The 27,183-nt window shown below is 47.1% G+C and overlaps 2 protein-coding genes and 1 long non-coding RNA gene across 5 annotated transcripts; 1 reads left to right on the plus strand and 2 right to left on the minus strand.

Annotated features, from left to right (window-relative positions):
* Window positions 1-296: 296 nt before the first annotated feature.
* Window positions 297-3,385, plus strand: LOC127295617 (uncharacterized). The gene is made up of 7 exons (XM_051325582.2): window positions 297-455; window positions 1,106-1,456; window positions 1,933-2,104; window positions 2,238-2,436; window positions 2,706-2,842; window positions 2,930-2,968; window positions 3,064-3,385. Exons 1-7 carry the CDS (start codon window positions 397-399, stop codon window positions 3,100-3,102), a joined length of 996 nt encoding a protein of 331 aa, XP_051181542.1. The 5' UTR covers window positions 297-396; the 3' UTR covers window positions 3,103-3,385.
* Window positions 3,386-13,216: 9,831 nt separating this feature from the next.
* On the minus strand, window positions 13,217-18,889 carry LOC127295618 (thiosulfate sulfurtransferase 16, chloroplastic-like). 3 transcript variants are annotated; one of them, XM_051325584.2, is made up of 3 exons: window positions 18,453-18,888; window positions 18,267-18,343; window positions 13,217-13,423 (listed from the first exon to the last, which is right to left on the minus strand). In XM_051325584.2, exons 1-3 carry the CDS (start codon window positions 18,780-18,782, stop codon window positions 13,414-13,416), a joined length of 417 nt encoding a protein of 138 aa, XP_051181544.1. In that variant the 5' UTR covers window positions 18,783-18,888; the 3' UTR covers window positions 13,217-13,413. The 3 variants fall into 3 exon arrangements, with proteins under 3 accessions (XP_051181544.1, XP_051181543.1, XP_071675323.1); XM_051325583.2 differs by lacking the exon at window positions 18,267-18,343 and having other exon boundaries at window positions 13,217-13,499; window positions 18,453-18,889; XM_071819222.1 differs by lacking the exon at window positions 13,217-13,423 and having other exon boundaries at window positions 18,016-18,343.
* On the minus strand, window positions 13,546-14,324 carry LOC127295620 (uncharacterized). Its single transcript, XR_007847953.2, has 3 exons — window positions 14,168-14,324; window positions 13,984-14,014; window positions 13,546-13,883 (listed from the first exon to the last, which is right to left on the minus strand). It is a non-coding gene; the product is annotated as an uncharacterized lncRNA (long non-coding RNA).
* Window positions 18,890-27,183: the final 8,294 nt, after the last annotated feature.

Consider the following 27,183-nt stretch of genomic DNA (forward strand, 5'->3'; position numbering starts at 1 on the left):
AAAATATATAAATTTAGAAATATTCAGATTTTGGAAAGTTCATATTATAAAAAATATTATTTTTCCCGAAATCTTTTGACATTAGCATTTTAGATTTATAAAAAAGAAAAGAATGAAACAGCAGAAAAGGAGAAAAGAAACAAAAAGAAACGTGACTGGGCCGGCCCAACAGGCTCCTTTGGGGGTGCGGTACCTTGTCCGCACCGACCAGGGTGGTGTATAGCCAGGCAACGGGCTGGCCCCGGTCACCCCCCGCGAATCTATTTAATCCGGCCCGCCTCGCTCGCTCGCCGGCGACGCCGCCGCCCGCCCACACAGGCACAGCACAGCGCAAGAAGAGGAAGAATCGCCGTACAAAATACTGCTTGTAATAATAACTAGAACAAAATCTGAAGCATGAGACCGGGAAGACGAGGAGGAGGCGGACGAACGCGTGCAGCCAGCTCGCTCGCGAGGTGAGGATTTCTGCTCGCCCCCCGCCCCCGCCCCCGCGCGCGATTCCTAGGCAGTAGTAGATTGGTTCGATTGCCAGGACGCCCGCCGCGGAGCAATTCGCTGTGGTATTTACTTTTCGGGGATTTTGTGTCTGCGTCCGCGTCCGCGTTGGTTGGGGGCGACCTTGGGGATTATTCCCGTCGAGACCAGGCCCGATTGCTCCCAAATTCGGCGCTGTGAACCGCTGCTGCCACCCCCTCTTGTTTAATCATGTCTGTTTTTTTTTGTACCTGATCTAGTTGAAAGCAAATTGTTCTGTTTACCCATGGGGATAGAGAGTTTTCTTGATAGTATAGGAGGTTGATATTATTGACTGTTCCGTACATCATATTTCTAGCGGTTCTGGCTTCTTGATAAGGAGTTTTGATAGGAATCAAAATAAGTTTCTTTTCCATAGCTAGCTATAGGAGGATGATATTGTGGATTATCTCGAACATCATATTTCAAGCATATCTCTGCCTTTTTGATAGAGTTTTGATAAAAAGCAAAATAAGTTTCTTTTCCCTATCCACAGTAGGATGTTATTGTGTATGCTACATTCGTACCCTAAGATAACAATATCATAGACCGTTGCTCTGCTACTCATTGGGTCTGCTTGTTCAAATTTTAGGTCTAAGGAGCAGCATGTGGCTGAGCCTGCATCTGCACAAACACTGCATAGACTGGATGCGTCTTTGAAGGGTCTGTGCTACACTACGGAAATGGAGGGATCGTCCAACACTGTTGCATCCCTGCCCTCTCCGCATGACACCACTGATGCACCACCACTATTAGACCGCTGTCTTTCCTCGTCACCCATTTGGAAACGGCGTGTCTTCGAGTGGGCAATCACATTTTACACCATCAAAGATGTTGGAGAATATTTCCGCATATTTCCTGATGTGGGCAGGCCTTTTCAGAGCAAAGACGAAGCTGACAAGGCTATTGATCGCTACCTCACTGAGCGCAAGAATTTGACAATGTAAGGTTTCTGAACTTGTGCATATATTTCCATTGTTTCATCTCTCCTGTCCCTTTTGCATAGTTGCAAGTTTGCAAGTGAAATATTCAGACACAGCTTGTGTGACATAGGCCACAAGATTATCACAGGAAGCAGGAAATACACGCATGGCTTTAAGTCCGCTTTAGTTGGTTGAAAAAAACGACCAGACTAGATTAAAATTAATATTCCTGTTTGAGAATCACTTCTTAATGTTAAGGTAACATTACATCTCAAAATAAGTTTCCTCTACTGGTGAAAACAGTGTGAAACACACTGAGTTGAGGACCTGAAGCGAAACAGAGATAGATGCACCTTTAGAAAAAAAGGCATTTGAGTATTTCTCCACATGAACTAATTCACTCTAAGCATGTGTTCTGATAACATCGATCACACTGTATTTTTCCATGTTTCAAGAGGAGTTAGCTAATCATATATAATACTCTAAATATGAACAGGGGCATAGGCCTTTCTGAAGTGGATAAGATTATACAAAAATGCCGTTTCTTTCCTGATGGCACAAAGAAGCGCTTGAAAGCAGGACAGGCAATTGATAAAAGGCGTGATACAACTTACCAATTGGTTCAAGCTGTGGTGTACAAGTACAATGATCATCACAAACTTTTTGGGGTTTGCTCTCTGTTCCCCTTTCCTCCAGCCTTACTCTGTACTGCTACCAGTACTGTTTGTGTATCATATTATCTTGCCCATTTATGTAACAATTAATCACACTCACTGAACAGATCCATGCTTCTTATTTCAGGATAGTGCATATGAAGTCAAAGATGTTCTGGGTGAGCCACCACTTTGGGAGGAAGACAACTGTAGGATGTACATGCATATGAATTTCACTGCAAAGACCAAAGGGCGTGATGATCTATTCTTTGCTGAAGTCACATATGTGAGTGGAGATGCTGCATTAGCGGTGAACTGTTGCTGCATTGTCAAATCTTTCGATAATGGTATTCTAACTCTTCTATCTCGACTTATGTACCGTTGAAATACATTTTGTGATTTGCAGTAGGTTGAACTTGCATGTTAGACAGTTCAGTGAATGTGTTTCTGTCTCTAGTAAATGATCCTTGTTTCATCTTGTCCATTATGCTTGAGTTTTGCATTTGTAATATTTCGATGTACACTGTTTATTACCTTCAATCGTCAGTCTTTTATTATGGTATTGTGACTGGTTGGTTTATCTTCTGATGACCCCCTCCCCCTCTTTTAAATAAAGGTCCCTGCTTTGCTTGTGGAACTACTATGAAGCACCCCAGCGATGGTATTGCATATAGTGGCGCTCGCAGGAATGGCTCATATTGCCTACCTTTCGGCAGTGGTCCTGTAAGAGTTACTTGGTGCCCCGACGAAGACGTATGTATAAGTGTTCTTTCCCTTTGCAAGCTAGCAGTTAACGTTTTATTGTTCCAATGTTCATTGCTAAGTACATGCCTTTTGCAGTCTGATGAAGAGGTGGAAAGACTGAGATCTCTGTTTGGGGTAATGGTGTATTCTTGTGCAGTATTAGGACCATCTATCTATTTGGATACTCATGGATTATTATTATAACTTGCTTCTGTATTTATTTTCTGTAGGGAGCTCGAGCCACTGCCCGTGTACCGCTTGAGGCTTAACTGTGTGCGAAGGCAAACTTAGATTGGCGCTTCTGGCCAATAAAGGTCTTCTTGCGTTTTCTAGTGACAACCTATAGTTTGCCATGATCAGCTGCTTTTTCACCTCAACCGGACAAGTTTGAGCTATTCTTGTCGCTAAGATGTTGAAAAGATAATATTTTTTTTATGTTTGGGATAGACCTAGTCATGATGAGCAACACTCTGAGTAAGTTGCTATATGAATTTATTGTATCTGATGATAAAAAAATCATTTTTCAAAAGTAAATGGACAGATTTTTGAACACCCACGTATATTCACTGCCCCTGTTATATTCGTAGCAAGAAGTTAGCTGCTTTTGTAGGAGGAAAAACTATTTTATTAAAACCAATGGATGGAGAATCCAAAATACAAATCCATTTTCTTTCTGCTCACCAATTCGAGCTAGAGATTTAGTAGAAAAAGAATTATGTATGCCCAATGTTGTTACCTATGCTCAGTGTAACTCCATGGTCTTATTTTGTTGCTTGTGCCTTTGTCTTCAGTTGGCATCGTGGTAGGCTAAGGGTCTGTTCGTTTTTCGGACCGGGTGGAATGGAATGGAACGGTTCCATTCCATTCCATCACATCTCATTCTGGTCCATTTTCTTGTTCGGTTGGTTTGAGAAAGAGTAGAATGGAACCAGATGTAACATGGAATTAATTAGCCTAACATAGCAATTAATTAGCCTAATGGCCTGGAGAGGAACAAGGAGGAGCGCCGACCGCCACGCCTCGGCAAGCACGGAGGAGCAGGGGGAGGGCTGCGCCTGGCCCGGCCGTGGCGCCGCCGCCCCTGGCCGCGAGCACGGAGGAGAGGAGGGCTGCCCCTGGCCCGGCCGTGGCCGCCGCCGCCTCGGCCGCGAGCGAGCGGTTCCACCTCGCCGCGCTCGGCAACCTCCGCGCCGCCGCGCCCGACGACCTCCGCGCCGCCACGAGGCCGGCGTCGCCGCTCCCGACGACCTCCGCGCCAACGCGCCTCGCTCCGCCCAGCAACCTCCGGCCGTCACGCCTGGCTCCGGCGGCCTCCGCGCCTTGCTCTGCCCGGCTGCACGAGGTGAGAGAGAGATTAGGGATGATAGAGAGAGGATTAGGGAGAGGTGAGAGAGAGGAAAGCGGCCCGTTCCACTCGGTCCGGCCGATTTGGCCGGGCGAGTGCATTCCGCATGTAGATAGAATATTCCATTTCGTGGAACCGTTCCATTCCATTTTTCTGTCTAACCGAACACGAGAATGGGTCCCAGGTGTGGAACCGTTCCATTCCATTCTAGCTGGTTCTGAAACCGAACGGACCCTAAGAGAAGGCCATGCGGTGGGAGACTACCAATTGGAAATAAGCAAGTACTCTAGCGAAAAGTCACTCTGTAGCACGGGCTCCATGGTGCCCCTTTTTATTTATTTATTAAAATTGACATTTTAAAGTTTCAAAATATTCCGAACAAAAATCGTACATGTTGACAACTGTTAAGCTTCATGAACTAGCCACTTGAACCAAAAGTCCGAACTGATAGAAAGAGCTAGGCAATCTATTAGGGTGCAGCTTTGAGAAGAGGGGGGAGAAGAGATAATTTTTAGAATAAATTGTGAAAGCCAGGATTTGAACTCGAGACCTGGGGCTCTGATACCATGTTAAACTTCATGCACTAGCCACTTGAATCAAAAGTCCGAACTGTTGGAAAGGGTTAGGCAATCTACTTATACACGTCAACACCCCCTCTTACGTGTGACGGGAAGACGAGAAGACAAGTCAACACGTGTAGAGAGGCAAAGAGGCAGCGTCGGGACCACACGACAAGAGGCTGCGGGGAATTTAGAATAAATTGTGAAAGCTAGGATTTGAACTCGAGACCTGGGGCTCTGATACCATGTTAAGCTTCATGCACTAGCCACTTGAAACAAAAGTCCGAACTGATGAAAATGGTTAGGCAATCTACTTATACACTTCAACAACAACGATGTATTCTATGGTCGTGCAAAATCTCAATGTGAACTACTCCCTCCGTCTCAGTTTACTAATCTTCCCTGTATCCCTAGGTCGTCAATTTAACCTATATAATTTGAATTATATAATGCAAAAATTATATTATTAGAAAATAGAACATCTAAACTTTCTAATAATATAATTTTTACAACATATAACTAATGCTAACTTGATTAAATTTGCGACCTAGAGATACGCGTACGCCTAATAAACCGTGAGAGAGGGAGTATTTGTATTCTGGCATACACAAAAACGACAAATCTGAAGGTTTTCAAATTTCCCACTGTTCACTACTCCCTCCGATCCGAAATATAAGATGTTTAGGCTTTTTTCGACAACCCCTTAAAACAGCAAAAAGTACTAAAATACCCCTCTATCTTTCAGAAACGGTTCGAATTTGGATCTCCTCCCTATCGTCTCGACCCAGCAGGCCAGCACGGTGACTGGGGAGAGACAAACCAGCAGCCAATATAAGCTGATTCAACCAAAATATAATATTTTTCTCTTTTCTTTTATAATCACTCAACCAAACTGGTAACAAATCAACTTTACAGAAGCTAATGGAGATATTTGGAGACTGACTGGTGTGTACGGAGAATCACAGTCGGAGAGGAAGAAAGAAACGTGGAAAATGTTGCGTACTTTGGGATAACAACATCACAATGGAAGGCCATGCCTCTGTTTGGGAGATTTTAATGAGATACTTACTTCTGATGAAAAGTGTGGTGGGGCGACTCGACCCCAAACGTGTATGGATCAGTTTCGTGATGCTCTGGATAGTTGCGGTCTTGGTGATCTTGGATATGTAGGAGATAAGTTCACTTGGAGAAACAACTGTCGTAATGTTGATGGATATATTTGTGAAAGGTTGGACCGTGCTACAGCAAATAGTGAATGGTGTTTAAAATTTCCTAATTTCAGAGAGGAATCCAAGGCATTCTGATCATAGGCCGGTCATAGTAGAGACGGAAGTAGAGGAGAGAAGACCTCGGGTTGTGTCAAGTTTCCGTTTTGAGGCGCGATGGGTTAGAGAGGAAGGCTGTGATGAAGTAATTGAGGCGGCATGGAGACGGGGATGTGAGGAAGGAAGTCATACACGACAAGTTATTAAAACGGTGGCTACTGACTTGACGAGATGGAGCAGAGATGTGGTAGGGGACTTGGAAAATCGCATAAAAAAACAAGAGATGAGTTGGAAACCTGCATGTTAGCATCGATCTCAAAGGAGAAAGTAGAGGAGGAAACAAGGCTTCGATGCCAGTTGGAACGTTTAGAGGAGATGAAGAACATTAAGTGGAGGCAACGTGCCAATGCATGGTGGCTGAAGGAAGGGGATCGGAACACACATTATTTTCACTCTTTTGCATCGGCTAGGAAAAAAAACAATCGTATCAAGAAGTTGAGAAGGGAGGATGGGATGGAGGTGGAGGAAGGGGGTGAACTAACAAATTATATTCTGTCTTATTTTCAGGATCTCTTCTCAGCACAAGGAGGTGATCGTATTGCTGAATTGCTAGCAGTAGTGCAGCCGTGTGTAACTCCAGTAATGAATGAATGTCTTGTAGCAGAGTTCACGGCTATGGAAGTGAAGGCAGCTCTTGATCATATTGGAGACCTTAAGGCACCAGGTCCAGATGGCATGCCTTCATTGTTTTATAAGAAATATTGGCATATTATGGGGGATACAATTGTGGAGGAGGTTTTGAATGTGTTGAATGGAGGAGATATGTCAGAGGGATGGAATGATATTTATGTTGTTCTTATACCAAAGGTAAAGGATCCATCAAGGATTAAAGATCTAAGGCCAATTAGTCTTTGCAACGTCCTTTACAAACTTGTTTCAAAGGTGCTTACAAATAGGCTAAAGATTATTTTTCCGGACATTATTTCTGATAATCAAAGTGCTTTTGTTCCCGGGACACTAATAACAGATAATATCTTGTTGGCGTATGAGGCGACGCATTTTCTGAAAAATAAAAAGAAGGGGAGAGAGAGAGTTATGTGGCTGTCAAGGCTGATATGAGTAAAGCTTATGACCGCGTGGAGTGGGAATTTTTGCGTCAAATGATGATGAAGATGGGTTTCAATCATAGTTGGGTCGATGTGGTGATGCGCTGCCTGACAACGGTTACTTATCGAATTAAGGTCAATGGGCAGGCAACGGAACAATTTACTCCAACTAGGGGTCTACATCAAGGGGACCCTTTGTCACCATATCTTTTTGTTATTTGTGCGGAAGGATTGACTGCGTTGTTAAAACAAGCTGAACGTCAAGGAAGGTTGTGTGGTTTGAAAATTTGTCCGAGAGCACCTAGTCTTACCCATCTCTTTTTTGCTGATGACTCAGTTATGTTACTGAAAGCTGGACAGGAGGAAGCAATGGTATTGAAACAGATCTTGCAACTTTATGAGAACTGTTCGGGGCAGTGTATCAATACGGAGAAGTCGTCTTTGATGTTTAGTGCAAATGCCAAGCAACATATAAAGGATATGGTGAAGTTTGAGTTGGGAGTTCAGAGCGAAAACTGGAACGATAAATACCTTGGAATGCCGGTGCATATTGGTAGGTCTAAGAGGAAGGCGTTTGCATATATCAAAGATAAAATTTGGAAAGTAATACAGGGCTAGAAGGAGAAATTGCTTTCAAAGGCAGGGAAAGAAGTTTTGATTAAAGCTATCGCACAAGCCATACCGACTTTTCTTATGTCTTGTTTCTATTTAACAATAGGTTTCTGTGATGAGTTAAGTGCTATGATAGCAAAATATTGGTGGAGTCAACAAGATAAAGAGAACAAAATTCATTGGATTAGCTGGTGGAAGATGATCAAGCCGAAGGGTCAGGGAGGTTTGGGTTTTCGAGATATTCATGGATTCAACATTGCAATGCTTTCCGGACAAGCTTGGCGGTTTATCCAAAATCCTGACAGTTTGTGTGCATTTTGAAGGCAAAGTATTTTCCTGATTGTCATATTCTTGAAGCTAAACCATGTGATAATATGTCATACATCTTTTTTTTTTGAGAACCCGCAGAAGCTCTGCGTGTCATTCCATTAAGCATCAGAAGAGATCAACACATACAAGAGTCGCTTGTACAAGGTTGTAGCAGTCACAGGTGATTACTACAGCCAGGGTACATGCGGAACGCACACCTCCACCCCTAAACCCAAAGCAACTACTCTCGCGCCGTCCTACGTCATACACCTGGCGAAGTATTCTTCATGGAGTGGAACTAGTGAAGAAGGGGGTGATTTGGCGTATTGGTGATGGAGAACATGTGAACATCTGGCAAGATCCATGGATTCCAAGAGCATGGTGTAGGAAGATTTTAACACCTAGAGGTGACAATATTTTGTGCAAAGTATCTGGTCTTATAAGTCCGATAACGGGGCAATGGGATGAGCAACTTGTCATGGATACTTTTTCGGCTACTGAAGCTCGATTGATCTTGAATATGCCTTTAAGAGAAGGAGCTGTTGATTTTCTGGCGTGGCATTATGACCTGAGAGGAATACATTCAGTAAGGAATGCTTATAGGTTCAGATGGAGCTACAGATGAATGCTTCAGGGAGAGATGACGGGGGCAGTACTGATCGGCCAGAAGTTTTAGGAGGACGGGGTAAGATTAAATGGTGGAGAATTTGGAAGCTTGCATGTCCAAATAAAGTAAAGCACTTGTCACGCCCCGAAAACGGGCCTAGTCGTGACAACGCCACATATTTATAATCTTGCGATTATAAACATGTAAGGCTCAAAGAAAAACATATTTACAAGCTAAACAAGACTTTATTTGCTATCTTTTCTATTACATGAATCATAATACACATTTATTTTCCCTTCCCGTAGTACTAACTCCTACGCTTCGCCGTCATCTTCAAACATGCTCACTTCTGTAAGAAAAATGAGAAAGCAAGGGTGAGTATGGGGGCATACTCAGCAAGTAGACACAACGGAAGAGAAAAGATCATCAAAGGATTAGTAGGAATCAAAAGGATATCAAGGAAATATTTAACGGAACTGAAATCATGAAATAAGTGTCAGAATAACTAAAGATAAATTTAACAGAGATTGACACGGAAATGATTGGCATCACACATGACAGCAAGCTTCCCAACCCGGGAGTCACAGGGGTTAATATTAACGCTTTTACACTCTGCAGAGGGGTACTCCGACATCGACAGTCTTGACTAGGTTGCGCTAGTCAAGCAGTGCCCTTTTACCCGCTAAGACTCGGACACTCTGACCTACTGATGTCGGTCGCTCCTACGGATCCATCACCGACACGTTCCCGAACAGAGGCCTTCCCCAGCGGAGAACACAGACAGTCCCATACCTGAACTGTGACCGGTACAATATGTTTGCTGTCGTGATACCAATACGACAAGATCAAGGATATTCGCAGCAGGTAAGTGATACAATCACTGTCATGAGGTCAACAACCTCACGGCTCCACATGAGCTCCCGCAGATTATACGATTCCAACAAGCCGAAGATGACTACCCGTCCCTCTCCGACAACACAACGATCAAACATGACCAAGGATCGAGGTGCAACAATATATTCAACAGATAATCAACGGATCAAAGGAAGTGGATCATGGCAGAGTAACTACTTACATGAGCAAGTGATCAAAGGAACTAACAACGAAGTAAAATAATAGCAGATGAACTATTGGCAGATCAAAGGAATAGGAGAACATCTACTTGCCTTCGTACTGCTATCCAAAGCTGATCATTTCATACAGAAATGGTGTTGGCTACTCCATGTACTAGCTAGACAGGATCTACACAAACGAGATCAGACGGTGACCGATCGACGGCAGCATACTATCTGTCATGCAACACTAAGTTCTGTCTCTCCTTCTCTCACTGGGCTAATTAACCTATCTCATTGTTTCAAAGCTGGGTCGTACGTACGTGTAAAGTGCTAAGTGCAGGAGAGCTGGCCTATTTATAGAACCGGATCGTCGGTGCTGGTATAAAATATCTGAGCCACGTTGTGTTGCCGCTCGACTCTTCGAGCTGACCCTTGGAGCTGGCCAAAATATCAGGCCGCTTCGCCGCTTTGTCTTGAGCTGACTAAATATCTGAGCCGCTGTAGCCTTGGCGGTTCACCCTTCGACGAACGATTAGAATGGTGCACGTATAAGCTAGCTCACCTGGCCACCATACATCGGCTCCACGTGCAGACCGTGCCGACAGAGAATTTCTCACCTCATAGCAACCTCTAGCATGAAGCCACGTCTCATCTTCTGGCTACTTCGCTTCACGCTGCTAAGCTAGTATCAGACGTGCATACATGGTTAAATGCATTCCTACATGCACGTACAAAGCAGCTCCCCATCGATGCATGCATGCATTGATAATAATACTAGGAGTCATGCACAAATAAACCACCTCCTAACTTTACCAGATTTACTTCGTAATTTTTTTATTACATGCAAAGATTAACATTTAATTTAAATACTAATGATAAGTAAAATAAAATTATTAGCAGCAAAATATCAGATAACTAGAATAAATAACGAGTAGAAAATTTGGGTCACTACAGCACTTCTGGTGGAGGTGTGCACATAATTCTCTAGCTACAAGAGATAATCTAATCAGACATGGTGTTCAAATTGAAGATCCTAAGTGCCTCTTTTGCAACCGTTCGTACGAGGACGGTTGCCATTTATTTGTCAGATGTAGAGAAGTTAAACCGCTGTGGCGTGATTTGGGTTATGAAAATATTAGGCTGAAGATAGAAAGTGTGGGGAGCATAGAGAAAGCAATGGATGAGATTTGGAAGCTGTCTAATGAGCAAAAAATGCAGATTGTTACAATGTGTTGGCTATGGTGGAGGGAACGAAATAGAGTAAGAGAAGGAGAAATGCCCTTGGAGATTGTGGAGATTGTTCACCGAGTGAAATGTATATCAGCTGAATTTGTTAGTTGTTTTGGGAAAGGAACATATATTGCTAAACCTGAAGGAAAATGGCAGCCTCCGCCTGATGGTGTTATAAAATTTAACGTGGATGGGGCTTTTGTGGAGGGCCAAGCACAAGACGGATGGGGAGTGGTAGCAAGGGCATCAGATGGTGTTGTTGTTGCGGCTAGAGCAGGGTGTTCTGCGGCAATTCATAATGCGTTTACAGCTGAATTGAGAGGAATGTAAGAAGCTTTTAACCTTGCGGCTGAGTTGGGTGTGATCAGGGCAATCTTTGAAACGGATGCGCAGCTCCTAGCGATGGCACTATCCAGTAGAAAGGCGGACTTCTCCAGTAGAAAGGCGGACTTCTCCAGCGAAGCACCGATCATTGAAGACCTTAAGGTTCAGAGTTGCTTGTGGTTTTCGTCTTGTTCAATAAGGTTCCGTAAACGTTCCACGAATAAAGTAGCTCATGTTCTAGCACAAGTAGGGGCTAAGTGTGATGTAAACCGGAAATTCAATTCGGCTCCCGGGTGCGTATGCTTCCTCTACCAATAAAACATATTTTTAAGTGTGGAAAATTTTTGACAAAAAATTCTACATGTACATCTCCATAATATATGTGTGTTCGTCAAGTTTGACGAAAAAATAATTTTTTATGTGGTCTATGTAAAAAAGAGAAAACTTATCCCGGAAAAAACATTATTTTTATCACTGAATTTTGTCTTTTTTACACACGTCACATGATAAGTTCATTTTTTATGAAACGACTTTGTAAGCGTGTAGCACGTGAAGATGTACGTGCAAATTTTTTATTTCAATTTTTTTTAAATTTAAAATATGTGTAAAATGCATTTTAAAATATAGGGAGCATATGCTCCCATATTCCAAAACACCACTCCCGATGTAAACTCCTCTTTAGAGCATCTCCACTCGTCCCCCCGAACAGGCCCCCGGCGAGCGTTTTTTCCATCCGGACGGCGTAATTCGGCCCAGTCGCGCCCCCGGTTCCTCGTTTTCGTCCGGATTTGGGCCTAAATCCATCCGGCGATCCCACGACATCCCCGGCCCCCCGGGGAGCGCTCGGGGACTCCGGACGAAACGAAAGCGCGCGTGGCCCCAACTTGTCGGCGACAATGGCCTCCGATCTACGGCAAAACCCTCGTCTTCCCGATCTACGGCAAAACCCTCGTCTTCCCGATCTACGGCAAAACCCTCGTCTTCCCGATCTACGGCAATACCCTCGTCGAACGAAAGCTTTGAACTCTCAAGTGGTGCAACATAGATAGATTATATATATATTTCGAATATAATTCGAATAAACATAAAAATTACATATAAAAACTTTAAAACTAAACTACTTCTTCTTCTTCTTAGAAGGCCCCGCCTCATCGTCGTCGCGGCGACGCTTCCGGCTCGCCACCTCCTCGTCGGAGGAAGTTGAGTCCTCGTCGTCGTCCTCATCAGCTTCTTCGTCCTCCTCCTCCTGCTCCTCCTCCTGCTCCTGCTCCTCCTCCTCTTCCTCGGCCTCTTCCTCGGCCTGCTCCTCGGCCTGCTCCACGGCCTCTTCGTCCTCCTCCTCGTCGTCCCACTCGTCCTCGCTGGCCGGCGGGGGGGAATCGTCGCTGCTGGACGATGCAGCTGGTTCCCACCAATGGCGCCATCCAGGCGGCTTCCCCTCGCTGTCGGTGTCCGATGGCCAAGAGATATCGCTCATGGTTGACGGAGGATGGTGACGAGAGAACAGATGAATGGCGCCGCCCGTCGAAAACCGTATATGTAGGTCTCTCGACGACAGAGAGCGCCGGTTGCTCTTCCGCGGAGTTCGTGCTCCATTACGGCGGTTCTCGCATCGAGGCCACTTCGACCGTTCCCGACGAGTCGTTCCGGCTCTCCAGTCCACTTCGCGACGGTTCAATGCGTCGAGGGAACTCCGACGATTGCCCTTCCCGGTGACTGCGCCGTCGCTTTGCACGCGGTGGGTGCGCGTCCATGGGCTCGCGGCTGGAAAAATGGGCCTCCCCAGGCCAAAAACTACATCCATCCGGCGCTAAATTCACCCGGATTTGGGCGTGGGGAGCCCAAACGAGTGGGGATGCTCTTATCTTGGGAGAATGAGGTGCCTGAGTGTGCCGGTGATGCTGTAATGGGCGATTTAGCCCAAAACGTTTCGTAAAAAAGCTATATGCTTTCCAAAAAAAAAAAACAAATCAACTTTACTTGCATACAATTTTTTCGCAGGATATATTCTCGAAGAAGATAAATCACTATTTGAACTGAGAACGGTTACTTTTGTTACTTTCCGTTTCTTTTCTTCGAATTTCCGTTTCTTCATGTTGAGGCTGACGATGGATCTGCCTAACATGACGTACTTACTCCTGATAATTAATGAGCTGATGTCTGGTTGTTACTGATTGTAAGCTGTGGCTGCGGATTCGCACTTTTGAGCAGAGAGAGGTAGCCACCTTGCAGGTTCTTCACGTTCTTGAATCCCTGCAACCAAAATTCAGAGCAAATATCTTCAATAATCGAGCATAGCTTTGGATTTCACCTCGAGCATAACATTTCATCAAGCATCGAGCAGACAATGTGGCAACCTTAAATATGTACAGGAGTTTGTTATCAGTTGCTAATTACAAAACAAACATTGAGATCCAAATGGCCCCCTCTCAATTTCCATCCATACGCAGGGTGCCTAGTGAATCAAGTAAGACATAAAACATAAAAAGCTATTGTCGGATATAACATCGAGCTCTCATGCCGTTGTGGAGTGGAGCGAGGCATCTGCAGGTGTTCTGTCTGACGGGTGAATCACCTGCTGCCGCCATTTGAGTGGTGTTGGTACAGGGCCGCCATCAAGAAGGGGGATTTTGTATACTGGTATAAGAGAATGGAATATCAGTAAACCAGGATGAATCCGTGCAATAACGACAATAAGCAGGATCCATATGTGCAGCGAGTAGGTGCAGAGCAGTACCTTGATTTGTTGATGGTGATGTAGATCTGATCTAAGTATGAAAACAAACATGAAAAATCAAAGAGAGGGCAGAGAATCAGAGAAAAATAGGCCCGTAATCTATCCAACAGATTTAAGCCCTCGCAATCTACAGAATGTTGTAGCATGGAAAGAAACACTGAGATAGGACTTCATAAGACTGTACCACATATATCTAATAGGAGGAGGGCGATGTTGAAGGCTGCATCTGCATCCGTCAGTTTGGGCCAGAATTATGTAGTGCGGGGAGATGATGAAGGTTCAGTATGAAGGCTGGAAGCAAAGAGGCGGATGGCCGAAGCAAAGAGATAATGGGGGCGTTTCATTGATAAGGGGAAGTGCTAATGGTTAGTGCCTGATTAATGTTGATGGTCGAAAAGGCTGCAGATCATTGCGGGCTAACAACAAATGTGCAGCGTGTGATAAAACACCCATTTATTTGGAATCGTTGTTGATGACTCGGCCAACGCTACAACGGAAAAGGACGATCATCTATTTGGAATCGGACAGGTAGGAATAATTGGGATGACGTGGCTTCACCTGGTTTAAGCTTGCAAACATTAAATGCATTTTAGTGGGGATGAACTTTATAGATATAGATACTGCTGAAATACAAGTGGGCATGCTCCATCGCCTACCCCGTGCATTAAATTGCAAATCTCAATACAAAATCGAACAAACTCCCACTCAATGGATGGCAACTCCCACTCAATGGATGGCACGTTTGATCCGAATGATTCCAAAAGCACATGAATATTATGTAATGGCATGTGAAATCCTACAAGAGAAGTGAGCCTAGCTCATTTGGTTTGAGAAGTGGATGTACAACCCAACCACCCAGGTTTAAGTCTTGAGGGACGCGAATTTGGGTTCTTATTATTTATCCCACACAATTCTTTTAGAAATTATTTGAATCAAACAAGAAGATAATTTTAGGGGAAGGCATCTAGTCTAGATACAATGATGAGCTTTTCGTGGATAATGGGCGATCCCAAAGCCAATCGTGGTGTGGAAGGAGCTGCCACCCACGCAAAGCAGTTAGTGAGTGTAGCACATGTGTGCAGAAATTATACTTTGCATCCTTCGGGCCAGCCCGTACTTTGAACCGGGCCAAAGAAAGCCCAAGACGCAAAAAACTAGGCCCAGACCTGGCTTGGTTCCGCCAAAAAGCGGAATCTTATTCATCACACGCGGGGATGGGTAAAAACCATTGTCCGCGTGGTGGTGAGTTTGGACCGCGGCCCATCAACAGGCAGGGAGCAGTAGGCCTCGGTTTTTCCGGCTTTTGACGAGTTTTTTTTTCTGGTTTTTCTTGGGTTTCGGTTTTCTTTCGATTTTTCCTCGATTTTTTTTGACTTTTTTTGTTTTTCCTTTTTTAACAAATTTTAAAGTCGAGCAAATTTTAAAGTTAAGAAAATTTCAAATTCGAATTTTTTTTCAAAGTAAGCAAATTTTTAAGCTGAGAAAATTTCAAATCTGAGTAAATTTCGAATCTGGGCAATTTTTAAATCTAAGCAAATTTCAAATCTGGGCAAATTTGAAATCTAAGCAATTTTTGAATATGCGAAAATTTCAATTCTGAGCAAATTTCAAATCTAAAAAAAAATTCAAATTTGATTTTTTTTGAAACAACTGAACTAATGGGCCAGGCCCATTAACGGTGATGGTTAGCACCTTCCCGCCAAAAACCTAAAAATCCATTGGTCCAGCGGGCTGCAGCGTAGGCCTTTCCTATTTCGCTGATTTACACTATTTAGGCCTGGCCTAGCCCGACCATCGGGCCAGCATTTTCAACCCAAAGCCCGGAATTTCGGGTCGGGCCTCAAGCTTGGCTACCCACGTCCAGGTATGGTTGCAATGGATTTTCCTTGCTGCATGTCACTATTTTCCTGGGAGGTGTTCTAAAAATTAATTGTTTGCTTTGTCTAAAAAAAAGTTAATGGGTTGCTGCAGATGACTTGTTATTTCGAGAGTCGACATGAAGTGAATATATTGTGAAAAAGAACATGTAGAAATTTTAATAAACGCCCATCAGAATCATGTTGTTTCCTCAAAAAAAAAAAAAGGTAGGGAGAGAGACAAGCCATCATCCAATGTAAGAGCATCTCTAGCAGTCTCCCAAAAAAGGCCCCTAGAACGCCTTTTTCCATTCGGATGAATGAAAACTGCCCAGTTGCATCCTCGGATCCTCGTTTTTGTCTAGATTTGGGCTTTCATCCATCCGGGGAGCTCAGGTCATCCCCGACCCCCTAGGGAGCGCTCAGGGAGTCCGGAGGAAACAAAAGCGTGGGAAACACCGACAAAACTTCCCGCGCTGCTGGTGGCCCCGACTTGTCGGCGAGAAAGGCCGATCGTCGTCCTTATCGCATCGTCTTCCACGCGCTGTAAAAGCCTGTCACCGGTCAGTCTTCGCCGGGTGCGTAGCTTCCACGCGGCGAGTTAATATCGTCGCCTCGGTTTCACGCGTGTCGCCCTCTATTTATCGCGGAACTATCGCAGCTGGCCGCATTCACCACGCCGTCTCCCTATTCTCACCACCTCTCTCCCCAATCTCACGAGCGAACAATGGCGAACTTCGGTGACGACGCGGCGAACAACGACTTCGGCGTTGCTCTCTCCACCAATGGGAGGGGAGGCTACTGCACGCGGTGGGCTACCCCGCTCCACCGGACTTCCGCGCGCCCGGAGGCTAGCGCCTGAGCGCGGGCGACGTCCCGATCCCGCCGCCGCCAATCGGCCGCGCCGCCCAGGAGGCGGAGATCGACGCGGTGCTCGTCACCCTCAATGACGAGCAGCGCGCGAAGGACGCCTTGACGGAGTTCTTCCGGCAAAGATACGAGCGAGAACTCGCCGCGTACGACGGCCCTCCTCCTCCTCCCGCGCAAAACAATGTCGCCGGTCGCCGCCTCTGGTGAAGCGGGCCTGGCCGCACCCTCGAGAACGTGATCGCGCACATCGAGGGTGGCAACTCCCCCGTTCTGGGGATGCCGCCGCCGGTGGCGCCTACCGTGTTGCGCCGGCACGGTAGCTCCTGGACGCCGCGACGGATGGCGTCGTCCTCCTCGTCGTATGGGTCGAGGTCGGCGTTGAGGTCCGGCGGGTCGGCTCCTCCACCTGCGACGTCGACCATCGTCAAGAAGGAGCCGACATCTCCACCGCCGGCCAGAGGGCGCAGCAGCGGCGCCCTCGTCATCCGCGACCAGGGGGCACCGCTCGTCGTCTCCCTCGCGCGGCCGCAAGAGGAAGACCTCGAAGAAGGAGGCCGCATCGGTCGCCGCCGCGTCCCAGCTCGCCGAGGAGGAGGCCAAGCGTGCCGAGGATGCCGCGGTGGCGGAGGCGATCGCCAAGTCGCTCAACGACCTCGTCCCCGCCGACAACGCCCTTCCCATGGACGCCGCGCTTGACTGTTCTAGGCGGGACTGGGAGCGGCAGGAGGCGGAGCGGCAGAGGCGCCTGCTGGACTTGGCTGCCGCGCGGTGCCGCACCGTCCGCGCCACACCGGCCGCCGCACCAGCCCCGACCGTCGCGCCCGTGCCGCTCATCAAGCTCGAGGAGAGAAGCGACGACGAGCTCTATCGGCCGACACCGCCATGCGGCGTCCCTGGTCAGGGTTCAAGCCGTTGGTACGAGGCGCCGCCACCCGAGGACGCCGGCAACTCCAGCGACGACGACGACGACGGCGACTACACAGCCTTCTACTGCCATTTCGGCATGTAGATCACCGTTATTAAATTTTAATTTTTATTTCCCCTGTGGCCCGAATTCAAATATATTACGAATTTGGTCTATATATGTACGAACTCTTATATATGTTAAATATCTTTAAATTTCGCCTATGTTTGAACGAATTTCGTCTTGTTTTGTCTGAATTCACCGGTATTTGTCCAAAATTTTCATCCATCATGGGCTCGCCGCTGGCAAAATGGACCTCCCCAGACCAAACTTACATCATCCGACGCTAAATACCGCCGGATTTCGGACTGGGGAGCCCAACGGGCTGGAGATGCTCTAAGCTGATTCAACCAAAATGCTATATTTCTCTCTTTTCTTTTAGAATCACTCAACCAAACTGGTAACAAATCAGCTGTACTCGCATACAATTTTTTCTCGCAAGACATATATATTCTCAAAGATAAATCAATACTTGAACTCAGAACGGTTACTCTTCGTTTCTTTTCTTCGAATTTCCCGTTCCTCCTGTTGAGGCTGACGATGGATCTGCCTAACATGACGTACTTACTCCTGATGCCTAGTACTGATTGTAATAAGCTGTTGGCTGCGGATTCGCACTTTTGAGCAGAGAGAGGTAGCCACCTTGCAGGTTCTTCACGTTCTTGAACCCCTGCAACCAAAATTCAGAGCAAATATCTTCAATAATCGAGCATAGCTTTGGATTTCACCTCGATCAATCTGCAGTAACTACTGGGTGAGTGAGTGATGAAACAACGTACGGCGTGGACGAGGTCGGCGGCGGCGAGGCTGGAGCGGACTCCCTGCCGGCAGCCGACGAGGAGGCGGTCCCCCTTGGCGTGGAGCGCGGCGACCTGCTCCACGAAGTGAGGGTTCCGCTCCGGCTTGCCGCGAGGTGCGACGGAGAGGTAGTAGGGCACGTTGCGCGCGCCGGCGACGTGGCCCGCGTCGAAGTCCTCCCACATCCGCACGTCGATGTAGCCGTACTGGCCCGAGGCCAGCAGCGCGCACGCCGCCTCCGTGTCCACGCTCTCAACCAAAGCCTTGGCCTTCTCGCCGCCGGTGGTGCTGGGTATTCTCAGGGCGCCCATGGAGATGTGGAGAGGGTCTGGTTTGGTCGTGTGTTTGGCTCCTGGGGCTGTGGAGGGAGTGGAGAGAGGGTGAGAGAGAGAGGTGGGTGCATGGTCTGCCTGCCGGCTTGTGTTATTTTATAGGGAAACGGCTGCCATGGCAGATGATCGATACGAGAGTCGCGCCCGAGTAGCCGCATCCATCACTTTCTCCACGGCATAAATAAAGTCTCCTCCTTCGCATTCCTTCGTGTCGGCCCTATCTTCTTCGTCTTCTACGGAGTAAAGTACTACACGCTTCCTCCTGTATTTTCTATGGAAATGCCAACTACATTCTGTATTTTCCTTTCTTGAAACAACAAGTTTGCATATTTCCTTTTGCTTCCTCCTAGCTAATTAAGATTCTTAGTGACAAGTGGCCATGTTCTATAGACATCAACTGTCATCTTGCATGTGTGTGGTTGATACGAAATTGGCAGGTGCATCTGGCCAGCCATGATCGGTCGATAGGGTAGCTGTATACAGACGCATATGCAGGAATATTTTGCTGATGCTTCTCCTTCTGTTGGTTAACGTTAGCAAGAGCTAAGATTTATGTGGAATTTGTGCACTGGCTATGCAGCGGTCGGTCGGATGTAACCTCTTTTAAATTGTATCTTCCTGGTACTAAGAGCATCTTTAGTCGCGTTCTTCAAAGCTACCTCTAAACAATGCCGAATTGAAAGTTTAGGGGACGCCTTGGCGTGATATCGCGCTGTGGGAGAGGCCCCAAAATAATAAACATGCATGAAAATAAAAAATTCAGTCAAATTTGATTATATTTTATACGTTTGAATGAAAACGGCTAGGATCATCTAAACCCTAGCATACTGGCCGCCCGACGGTGCGTTTAACGGCCAGCCCTGTCGTCGCCTCCCCTCTGTTGTAGCTCGGTCGTCGCGCGCCACCTCTCCCTCCGGAGCGTGGCGAGAACAAGTCGTTCTGCCGCGTCGTCGCCTCCCCTCCGCCGCTGCTCCGGTGTGTGCTGGATGGAGAGGTCGACAACGTGGCGCCACTGCTCATCGTTGTCCTCCTCTCTGGCACGGGTGTCATCCTGCAGCTTCTTCTGCGACCCGAAGGGCTCAACGATCGCTCGCTGCTGCGCCGTTTGCTCCTCCGGGTATGGCCCGTCGTCGGACCAGTCGATGTCGTTGTCGTCCTCCTCGTCATCCTCGTCCTCATCCTCCGCTTCCGCCTCCCAGGCTGCCAATTCCGTGGCCGATGCCTCCTCCCGTAGCTGCTGCTCTAGCTCCTCCCGCCGCTGCCGATACTAGAACTCTTGTCTCCGCAGCCGCTACTGCATCTCCTCCACACAACGCCGCTCGTGCAGCTCATCCCGACGCCGCCGCTGCTCCAGCTCCTCAGCACACCATCGCTGCAGCTCCTCTGCATGCCGCCGCTCGCCCAGCTCCTCCCTCTGCGACTGGAGGCGGAGGCGCGACTCTTCCGCCGCAGCGGCGTTTGCTGCTCAAGCGCGACAAACTTAGCGCCGACAAATCCCTCTACGGCGGATGCTTGCACCGCCGCCTCCCACTCCTCGTTGTCCGCCAACTCCGGGTGAACGTCGAAATCCACCAGTGGTGGTGCTGGAGATGGAGGTGGAGGTGGAGACGGTGGTGGAGGCAACTGGCCGCCGCCGCGGCGGCTCATCATTGCGTAGGTGGTATGCAGGCGATGAGGCATGCTTTGCGGTGGAGAAAGGGATATCGACGGTTGCGGTGGAGCAGAGGCGGCCTTTTATAGGCAGCGACGACGCGAGAAGAGGCGGGAAGAAAGCGCATGAAGAGGTGAGAAGCTGCGGGAAGAAAACACGGGAACTAGAGGTGGCATGCGAATGGCGGCGGCGCGTGGAGGAGGCGCAGCGCCGACGAGGTGTCTCGCCTGCCTCTCCGTCGCCATTAAGGCAAACCTGCAGCGCTTCGTTCGTGTCTCAATGACGCATCGGGTACACCACTCCCCATCTCACTTTTCGCTCTATCTGGCGCGCCGACAGCATCCCCCGTGGAGCGGGAATGGTCTTGGGGCGTCGGACAGCGTATTGAGTCGCGCCGAGCGAAAAGGCCCTTTGAGAGGCACAACTGGGTCGATTAATGTCCAGCACGCCTAAAAACCTTTGGAAGCCGCTTTAAGAAACGCGACTAAAGATAGATAGGCCAACTTTCTAATAATCAAGAAAAAGAAGAGCTAGAGGCAGTCCAGATCGCCGTGATGATGCAGCGACACGGCCCGGCCGTCTCGAATAAACAAACGTGCAGATCAGTTGCATTATCCCGGTGCCTAGTCTGCGACACGTAGGCCTCCGATAAATGAAGTGAAAAAACATATATTCATCCTGTTGCTCGAAAGTGACCTAACGGTTTCTTTTCATGGGAGCAACCTAGCTAGCATCTAAATCAAACTAGGAAGTGTAGCGCGGCGCACGCCGTGCCTGTGGTGTCGATCATGTAGAATGTTCAGTCAATATTTAGTTCTTATGAGCTATCTTTTTGTAGTTTATGGTGGCCGTTTGGCCTACACGTGCATATGATTAATTTTGCAAAATCAACTTACGTGGCGGATTTCTTTTTCATATTTGTTGTTGTCTAATAGTTACCGTTGAAGGATTAGTCGTCGTTGCAAAATTACTATCAAATAATTGCCATAGAGAAATTACTATTGAGGCTAAATATTTGTGACAAATAACTACCAGTGCGCTGATGAAGGATTAATGTGGAATAATCACTGTCGGCGGTGGTAGATTTATGTCGAAAAATTATTGGGGAAGAAGTTGGCAAATGAGTGTCAATGTTACAACAGAAATATTATGTTGGGAAAATATTTGGAATAACTACTATCAAAGAAGAGAAAAATAACAATGTGAGGAAACTAATGGTAGCAAACTACCCATGGAAGTTATCTCGGAAACTTATGGCCAAAGAATAGTAAAAATATTCTTGACGTATTATAGTTACCATTGACGAACTACTTTAGGATAACTACCGTGAAAAAATTGCGGTCAGAAAAGTGTGGAAAATCACTATCGAATAATTGGAAAAAAAACAACTTCGAAAAAAAGTCGGGGCTAGAGGTTAAGTACCGCCGGGCCGATATGTTATGTCAAAAGGTTGGCGCGGTCACTCACCGGAAGAAAATAATTATGTCACAGATTGAAAAAATAATTATAATAAAATGAATATGTTATTTAACATCAAAATAAATATCAGGCAAGTGCCACAAAAAATAATGTAGTTGTATTGTATACTGATATAAATTATAGCAGCATGTTGTACTGGTCATCGCGGTATTGTTCATGATACAATTACTATAGTTGTTGGTACTATTCATCACGCTTACTGTTCATATGCAACACTGAACAGTGAATTGGAGGGCTCACAGGCTAGCAAAGATGCTCAGCTTCATATGCAACACTGAACTGACAGTGAATTGGAGGGCTCACATGACAACAAAGAGGCTTATGGTATTGGTTTTTCCAGGTAGTGTGCATGTAGCAATTTTCATATGGTACTATTCATGTGCATCAACAGTAACCAAGTGAATGAGGTTGAAGCAAAAGTGGTCAGCTTTTATATATAGTATTATACAATCAAGGATCAACCATGGAACACGTGAAAAGGATTGCATCCGTTTTCCAACTTGCGGCTTCTGTTTATCTTAAAGCATCTGCAGTCGCGTCCCTCAAAAAACGTCCGGCACAAATGATTTGGGGCACGTTTGAGACCGCGCCGGACAAAAAGAGATCAAAAATCTGTACAAAAAAGAGACCCTTTCCAGCCGCGTCCCTCAAACAGCGTCCGGATGCATGCATTTTTAATAGAGGGACCACCCCATGTGGAAAAAGTAGGTGAGAGAAAGTGTGGGGAAAAAGACTAGCATGTGGGGACTAGGGGCTGCATGCATGCATGTGGACGCTGTTTTTGTGTCCGGCGTCCCCGGTAGAGACTCTATACACCAGGGACGCCGGACACAAAATGAGGCACTAATTAGCTTTGGGGGACGCGACTGGACAGTTTTTTTCCCCATTTCTTGTCCGCGGTCCCCCAAACCTCATTTGGGGACGCGACTGGAGATGCTCTTATCTGCCACTAGGTGCTCTACGTTTCAGCTGCCCATGTATGGATGGATATTCGCCATGTTCTCGTCCATCTTTCCGACCGTGTTCGAGTCCATGTTCCATTGATTCTACGTATCAACTAGATCGTGATTCTCTACAAACAATAAAAGGTTATATTGATCTCATATCGTCTCATCGACGATTGTGCTGGCCGGACGCCCGATCCATAGGCCAGTGCACGAGTTGCATGCGCCAGACGCACTCGGTCTCTCCTGGTTGATAGTTCGAGGGAAACCGCACACCCCGAGGGAATATGAGTTTGTATATTAATATGCGGGTAACCATATACAAGTACAAAAGTACATGGGTATAAAATCCAGCGAATAACACAAAAGCCCTAATACAAATACTAATTCTAACAACATTCCTCAATCTTTACTATGTCACGAAGGTTAAGATTGCGCACGCAAACCTCAAGAGATGGCAACGGCATCGGCTTAGTGAAGATGTCAGCAAGCTGTTTTTTAGATGAAACAAACTTAATATGAAGTAGCTTCTGTCCATCTCGTTTCCTTACAAAATGATAATCAATCTCAATATGCTTCGTTCGTGCATGAAAGATTGGATTAGACAAAAGCTAGACGGCGCAATATTGTCGCACCAAAGAACTAAAGGTCTGTCTTGAGAATTTAGCAAAGACTCTACCCAAACAAAATCTGTAGTGATATTGGCAATAGCATGTAACCAGCTTTAGTAGTAATCCACGAAACAATAGCTTGCTTCCTGGCACTCCAATGTAAGCAATCAAATAGGACCAAAAAACACAACATATCCTCCTGTTGATCGACGATCATAAGGACTACCAGCCCAGTCATCATGAGAAAATGCAGAAAAAACTCCAGAGGAGGCATGCTGAAGGTGTAGACCAAAGGAAACACTGAACAAAATATAACGATAGTAAGGTATTACAAATCACCAACAAGGTTGTGGACTCTGTAGCGTCATAAGAAGAAAGAAGCTGACGAATATCAACATTGAGTTTATCTGTGGTGGTCATAGGTGTAGTGGCAGATTTGCACTTTAACATGCGACGAGTGTTTCTTCTGAGTAAGAGAGATACCAGTATCAGAGTGACCTCCAATCCAAGAAAAAAGAAGAAGTTTCCCTAGATCCTTGGTAGCCAAATCCAAACTGAGACTAAGTATGAGCTGATCAGCTGTTGTCTAGGAAGATCTAACAAGGATAACATCATCAACATATACCAAAATATACATAGTAACCTCCTGTCGCTTGAGAAGAAGCAATGATGTATCAGCCGTGGATAGAACAAAAGCATGAGCATAAAGAGCGGAACCAAGACAAGCATGCCATGCCCAAAAAGCATGCTTAAGTCCATAGCTCTCCTTAATGAGACGACAAACATGCTATGGATGATTAGGATCCAGAAAGCCAAGAGCTTGTCACATGCAAACTTCCTCATCGAGAACACCATGAAGAAAAGCATTCTGCACATCTAACTGATGGAGAGACCAGCCTCCGGTAACGGCTAAGGAGAAAGTAATCTGATACTGGTAAGCTTGATGAGAGGGCTAAAAGTATCATCATAGTCAAGACCATAGCGTCGCTTAAACCCTTTAGAAAAAAGACACACTTTATACTTCTAAATGGATTTGTCGACATGATTTTTCACCTTGAACGCCCATTTAGAATTAATCACATTAATGCCAGATAGCGGTGGAACAAGCTTCCATATCTCATTCTACTGAAGGGCATGCAATTCTTGTTCCATAGCATTCCACCAGTGAGGAATGGCCCATATCAGCCTGAATGTGGCGAGGATCTGTAGTACGATCAGAGACCGCATGTGCCAGACAAGTAGTCACGCATGCAACGGTGTCATCAATGTGCTCTTTTGGGCCAAAAATACTACTACGACTATGAGTGTTTGAGCTGTCTGTGGAAGATGCTACCCTAGTGGAGATTGCCCAGTGGCGACTGGCGAAATTCCAATCCCTCTTCCCGATGCTTTCCTTCTGATTCCCCCCTACTCTAATCTCTTTCCTTTGTTCTGTTGCATACTCACTTGTGTGTTCCCGCGATATATTTGTTGGGGGATAACCCCCGGTATGCCAAAGGCATGCCAAACCGGATGGTTTGAGCCATCGAGATACCGGTTTAATATTCTTACCGGAGCACGAAGGTAGGAGTTTGGGCTAAGTGAAGCTAAGCCGGTATCCCCAAGGGGGTATGCCGGAACCCGGTAAAGAAGATACCGGAGAGGAGGGCCTGTCGGCAGGACTGGTCAAAGATTCTCTTCAGAGCAAGAAGACAAGGATGAGCTAAGCAAAGTGGTTTTAATCAGAGCCCTAGCGCCAAAGAGAGAGATGACGCTGAAAGAAGCCGGAGGACGTCAGCGTCCCTGATTAAAGAAGACTCCGGCGTCATCTATGATTAAAGTAGCTTTGTAAAGTAGTTTGTCCAGTCAAAGATGCCATTAGGGTTTCTTGTTCTGTAAGCCACCCTCTCCCCTATATAAGGAGAGGGGGTACTGCCTCATACAGGCGCGTGTCCACAGAGGAGATTAGACGATAGAACTTGTATCCAAGCACCTGTAATCCTGTTGAGATCAATGAAGCAAGCGATCTAGTAAAGAGTTCTTCCTCTTGTCTCTCTTCTTGCATACCGGCCTTTGGTTGTGTTCTTGAGGAAAGCATCCGGAAGTTCATCCCATCTAGTCGCAAACCCTCCCCCGAATCCTCTAGCGTCCATTCGGCCCCAATCTAAGCCATCCTATGGCATCTGTCTGTTCACCACGATGACAGTTGGCGCCCACCGTGGGGCATGAAGTGGCGCTTGCAGGAGTTCACATTCGGGCGGGCATCCTCGAGGTCGCCGGCGAGCGTACAGTGTTCGCGTTGGTGCAGCGCATCTACGACATGGACTTCATCAATGACAACGCGGGCTGCTTCGCCAACGGCGGCATCTTCCCCGCACCATCGAGTTCGGCAGCCACCGCGTCTACTTCGGCACCGTCCCCGTGCGCCAGCGCCTCTCGCCGGTGCTGGTGGCACCGGACCCGCCAAGATGGCTCTGTGCTGGCCGCGCCGCCGGCAGCGTCGAGGTAATGATGACTGGCGTGGTTGGTGCAGGAAAAGAAGCTGTGGACGAAGGTGCTGGTCGTGCGGCTTCGACCCGTGCGGCCAAGCCACCGCTGGAGCGCGACGCTGGTGCTGCGGGAGCATCTTCCGCACCACCGGCAACACCACTCCAAGCAGCGATGAACGTGCTGGCAACGCCCACCGCGCAGAACATCGACCCGGCAGCGGCTCAGGCGGAGCTGGAGGCGCAACGCCAGAAGCTGCTCGCAAACGGCGCCGACATCGTTCGGGCGCAGCGCGAGCTGAACCTAACCCTACGTGAGTATAACGCTGCCCATGGCTTTGCTTCTGTTAGCGCTCATGCTGCTAGGATACCGGAGAACCGGCTAAAAGCTCGCAACCTAGATCAGGATTTGCGCAAAGAAGTTCTTGCCGGCAAAAGTACCTCTGCATCTGTTAGCGTCGTGGAAAAACCTAAGTACAGTAGCCCGGATAAAACTATAAAAGCTGCTAAAGCTGCAGTAGAGCTATGTGAATCGCTTTCCGGAGATGCTTTGGAAAAACAGCAAGAGCATGTTAGAGAGCTGCTGGAAACTATTGAGCAGCAGAATGCTGAGCAACTGGCTAAGCTGAACAAGGCCGCGGCCTCAAAATCCGCTCGTTCAACAAAGAATGCTGGAAGCAAGTCCCATGGGCAGGCACCGTCCCCCCATCCGGACAGAAGAAGAGAAAAAGAGATGAACGCACAGCAGATGACTGTGTACGATCCGGTTCTTGCCGGAAAACAACAAGCCGGGCAACACGATGCCGGTAGAAAAAGCCAAGGGGCAGGTCGAGGCTACGCCAGAGGAGGCTATGCCGGAAACAATCATGCCGGTAAATATGAAACCGGGCAAAATTACCGAGCTGCAAGGGCAGCGTATGAGGAGATGCCACCACCAAGGTACCGGCAGGCAAGAGCCGCGGAACCGGAAAGATACGGAGAGGGAGATTCCGAAGTAGAACGAACAAGAGTCTACCGGAACCCCTTGGGGGATCGCCTGGGGGAAAGATGTTTGCCAGATCAGGATGCGAGGCACAGGCTGGACAGAGTACATCTTTCCGAAATGATCGAATCTGAGGGTCCTCCTGGTCCAAAATGTTTTGGCCCACGGATCATGGGAGAAGAACCACCGGTACGCAATTTCCAGCTGCCCCGAGACACAAAAACGTATGATGGCACGACCAAGCTGGA

Source organism: Lolium perenne, chromosome 4 (assembly GCF_019359855.2).
Source record: "Lolium perenne isolate Kyuss_39 chromosome 4, Kyuss_2.0, whole genome shotgun sequence".
NCBI lineage: Eukaryota > Viridiplantae > Streptophyta > Magnoliopsida > Poales > Poaceae > Lolium > Lolium perenne.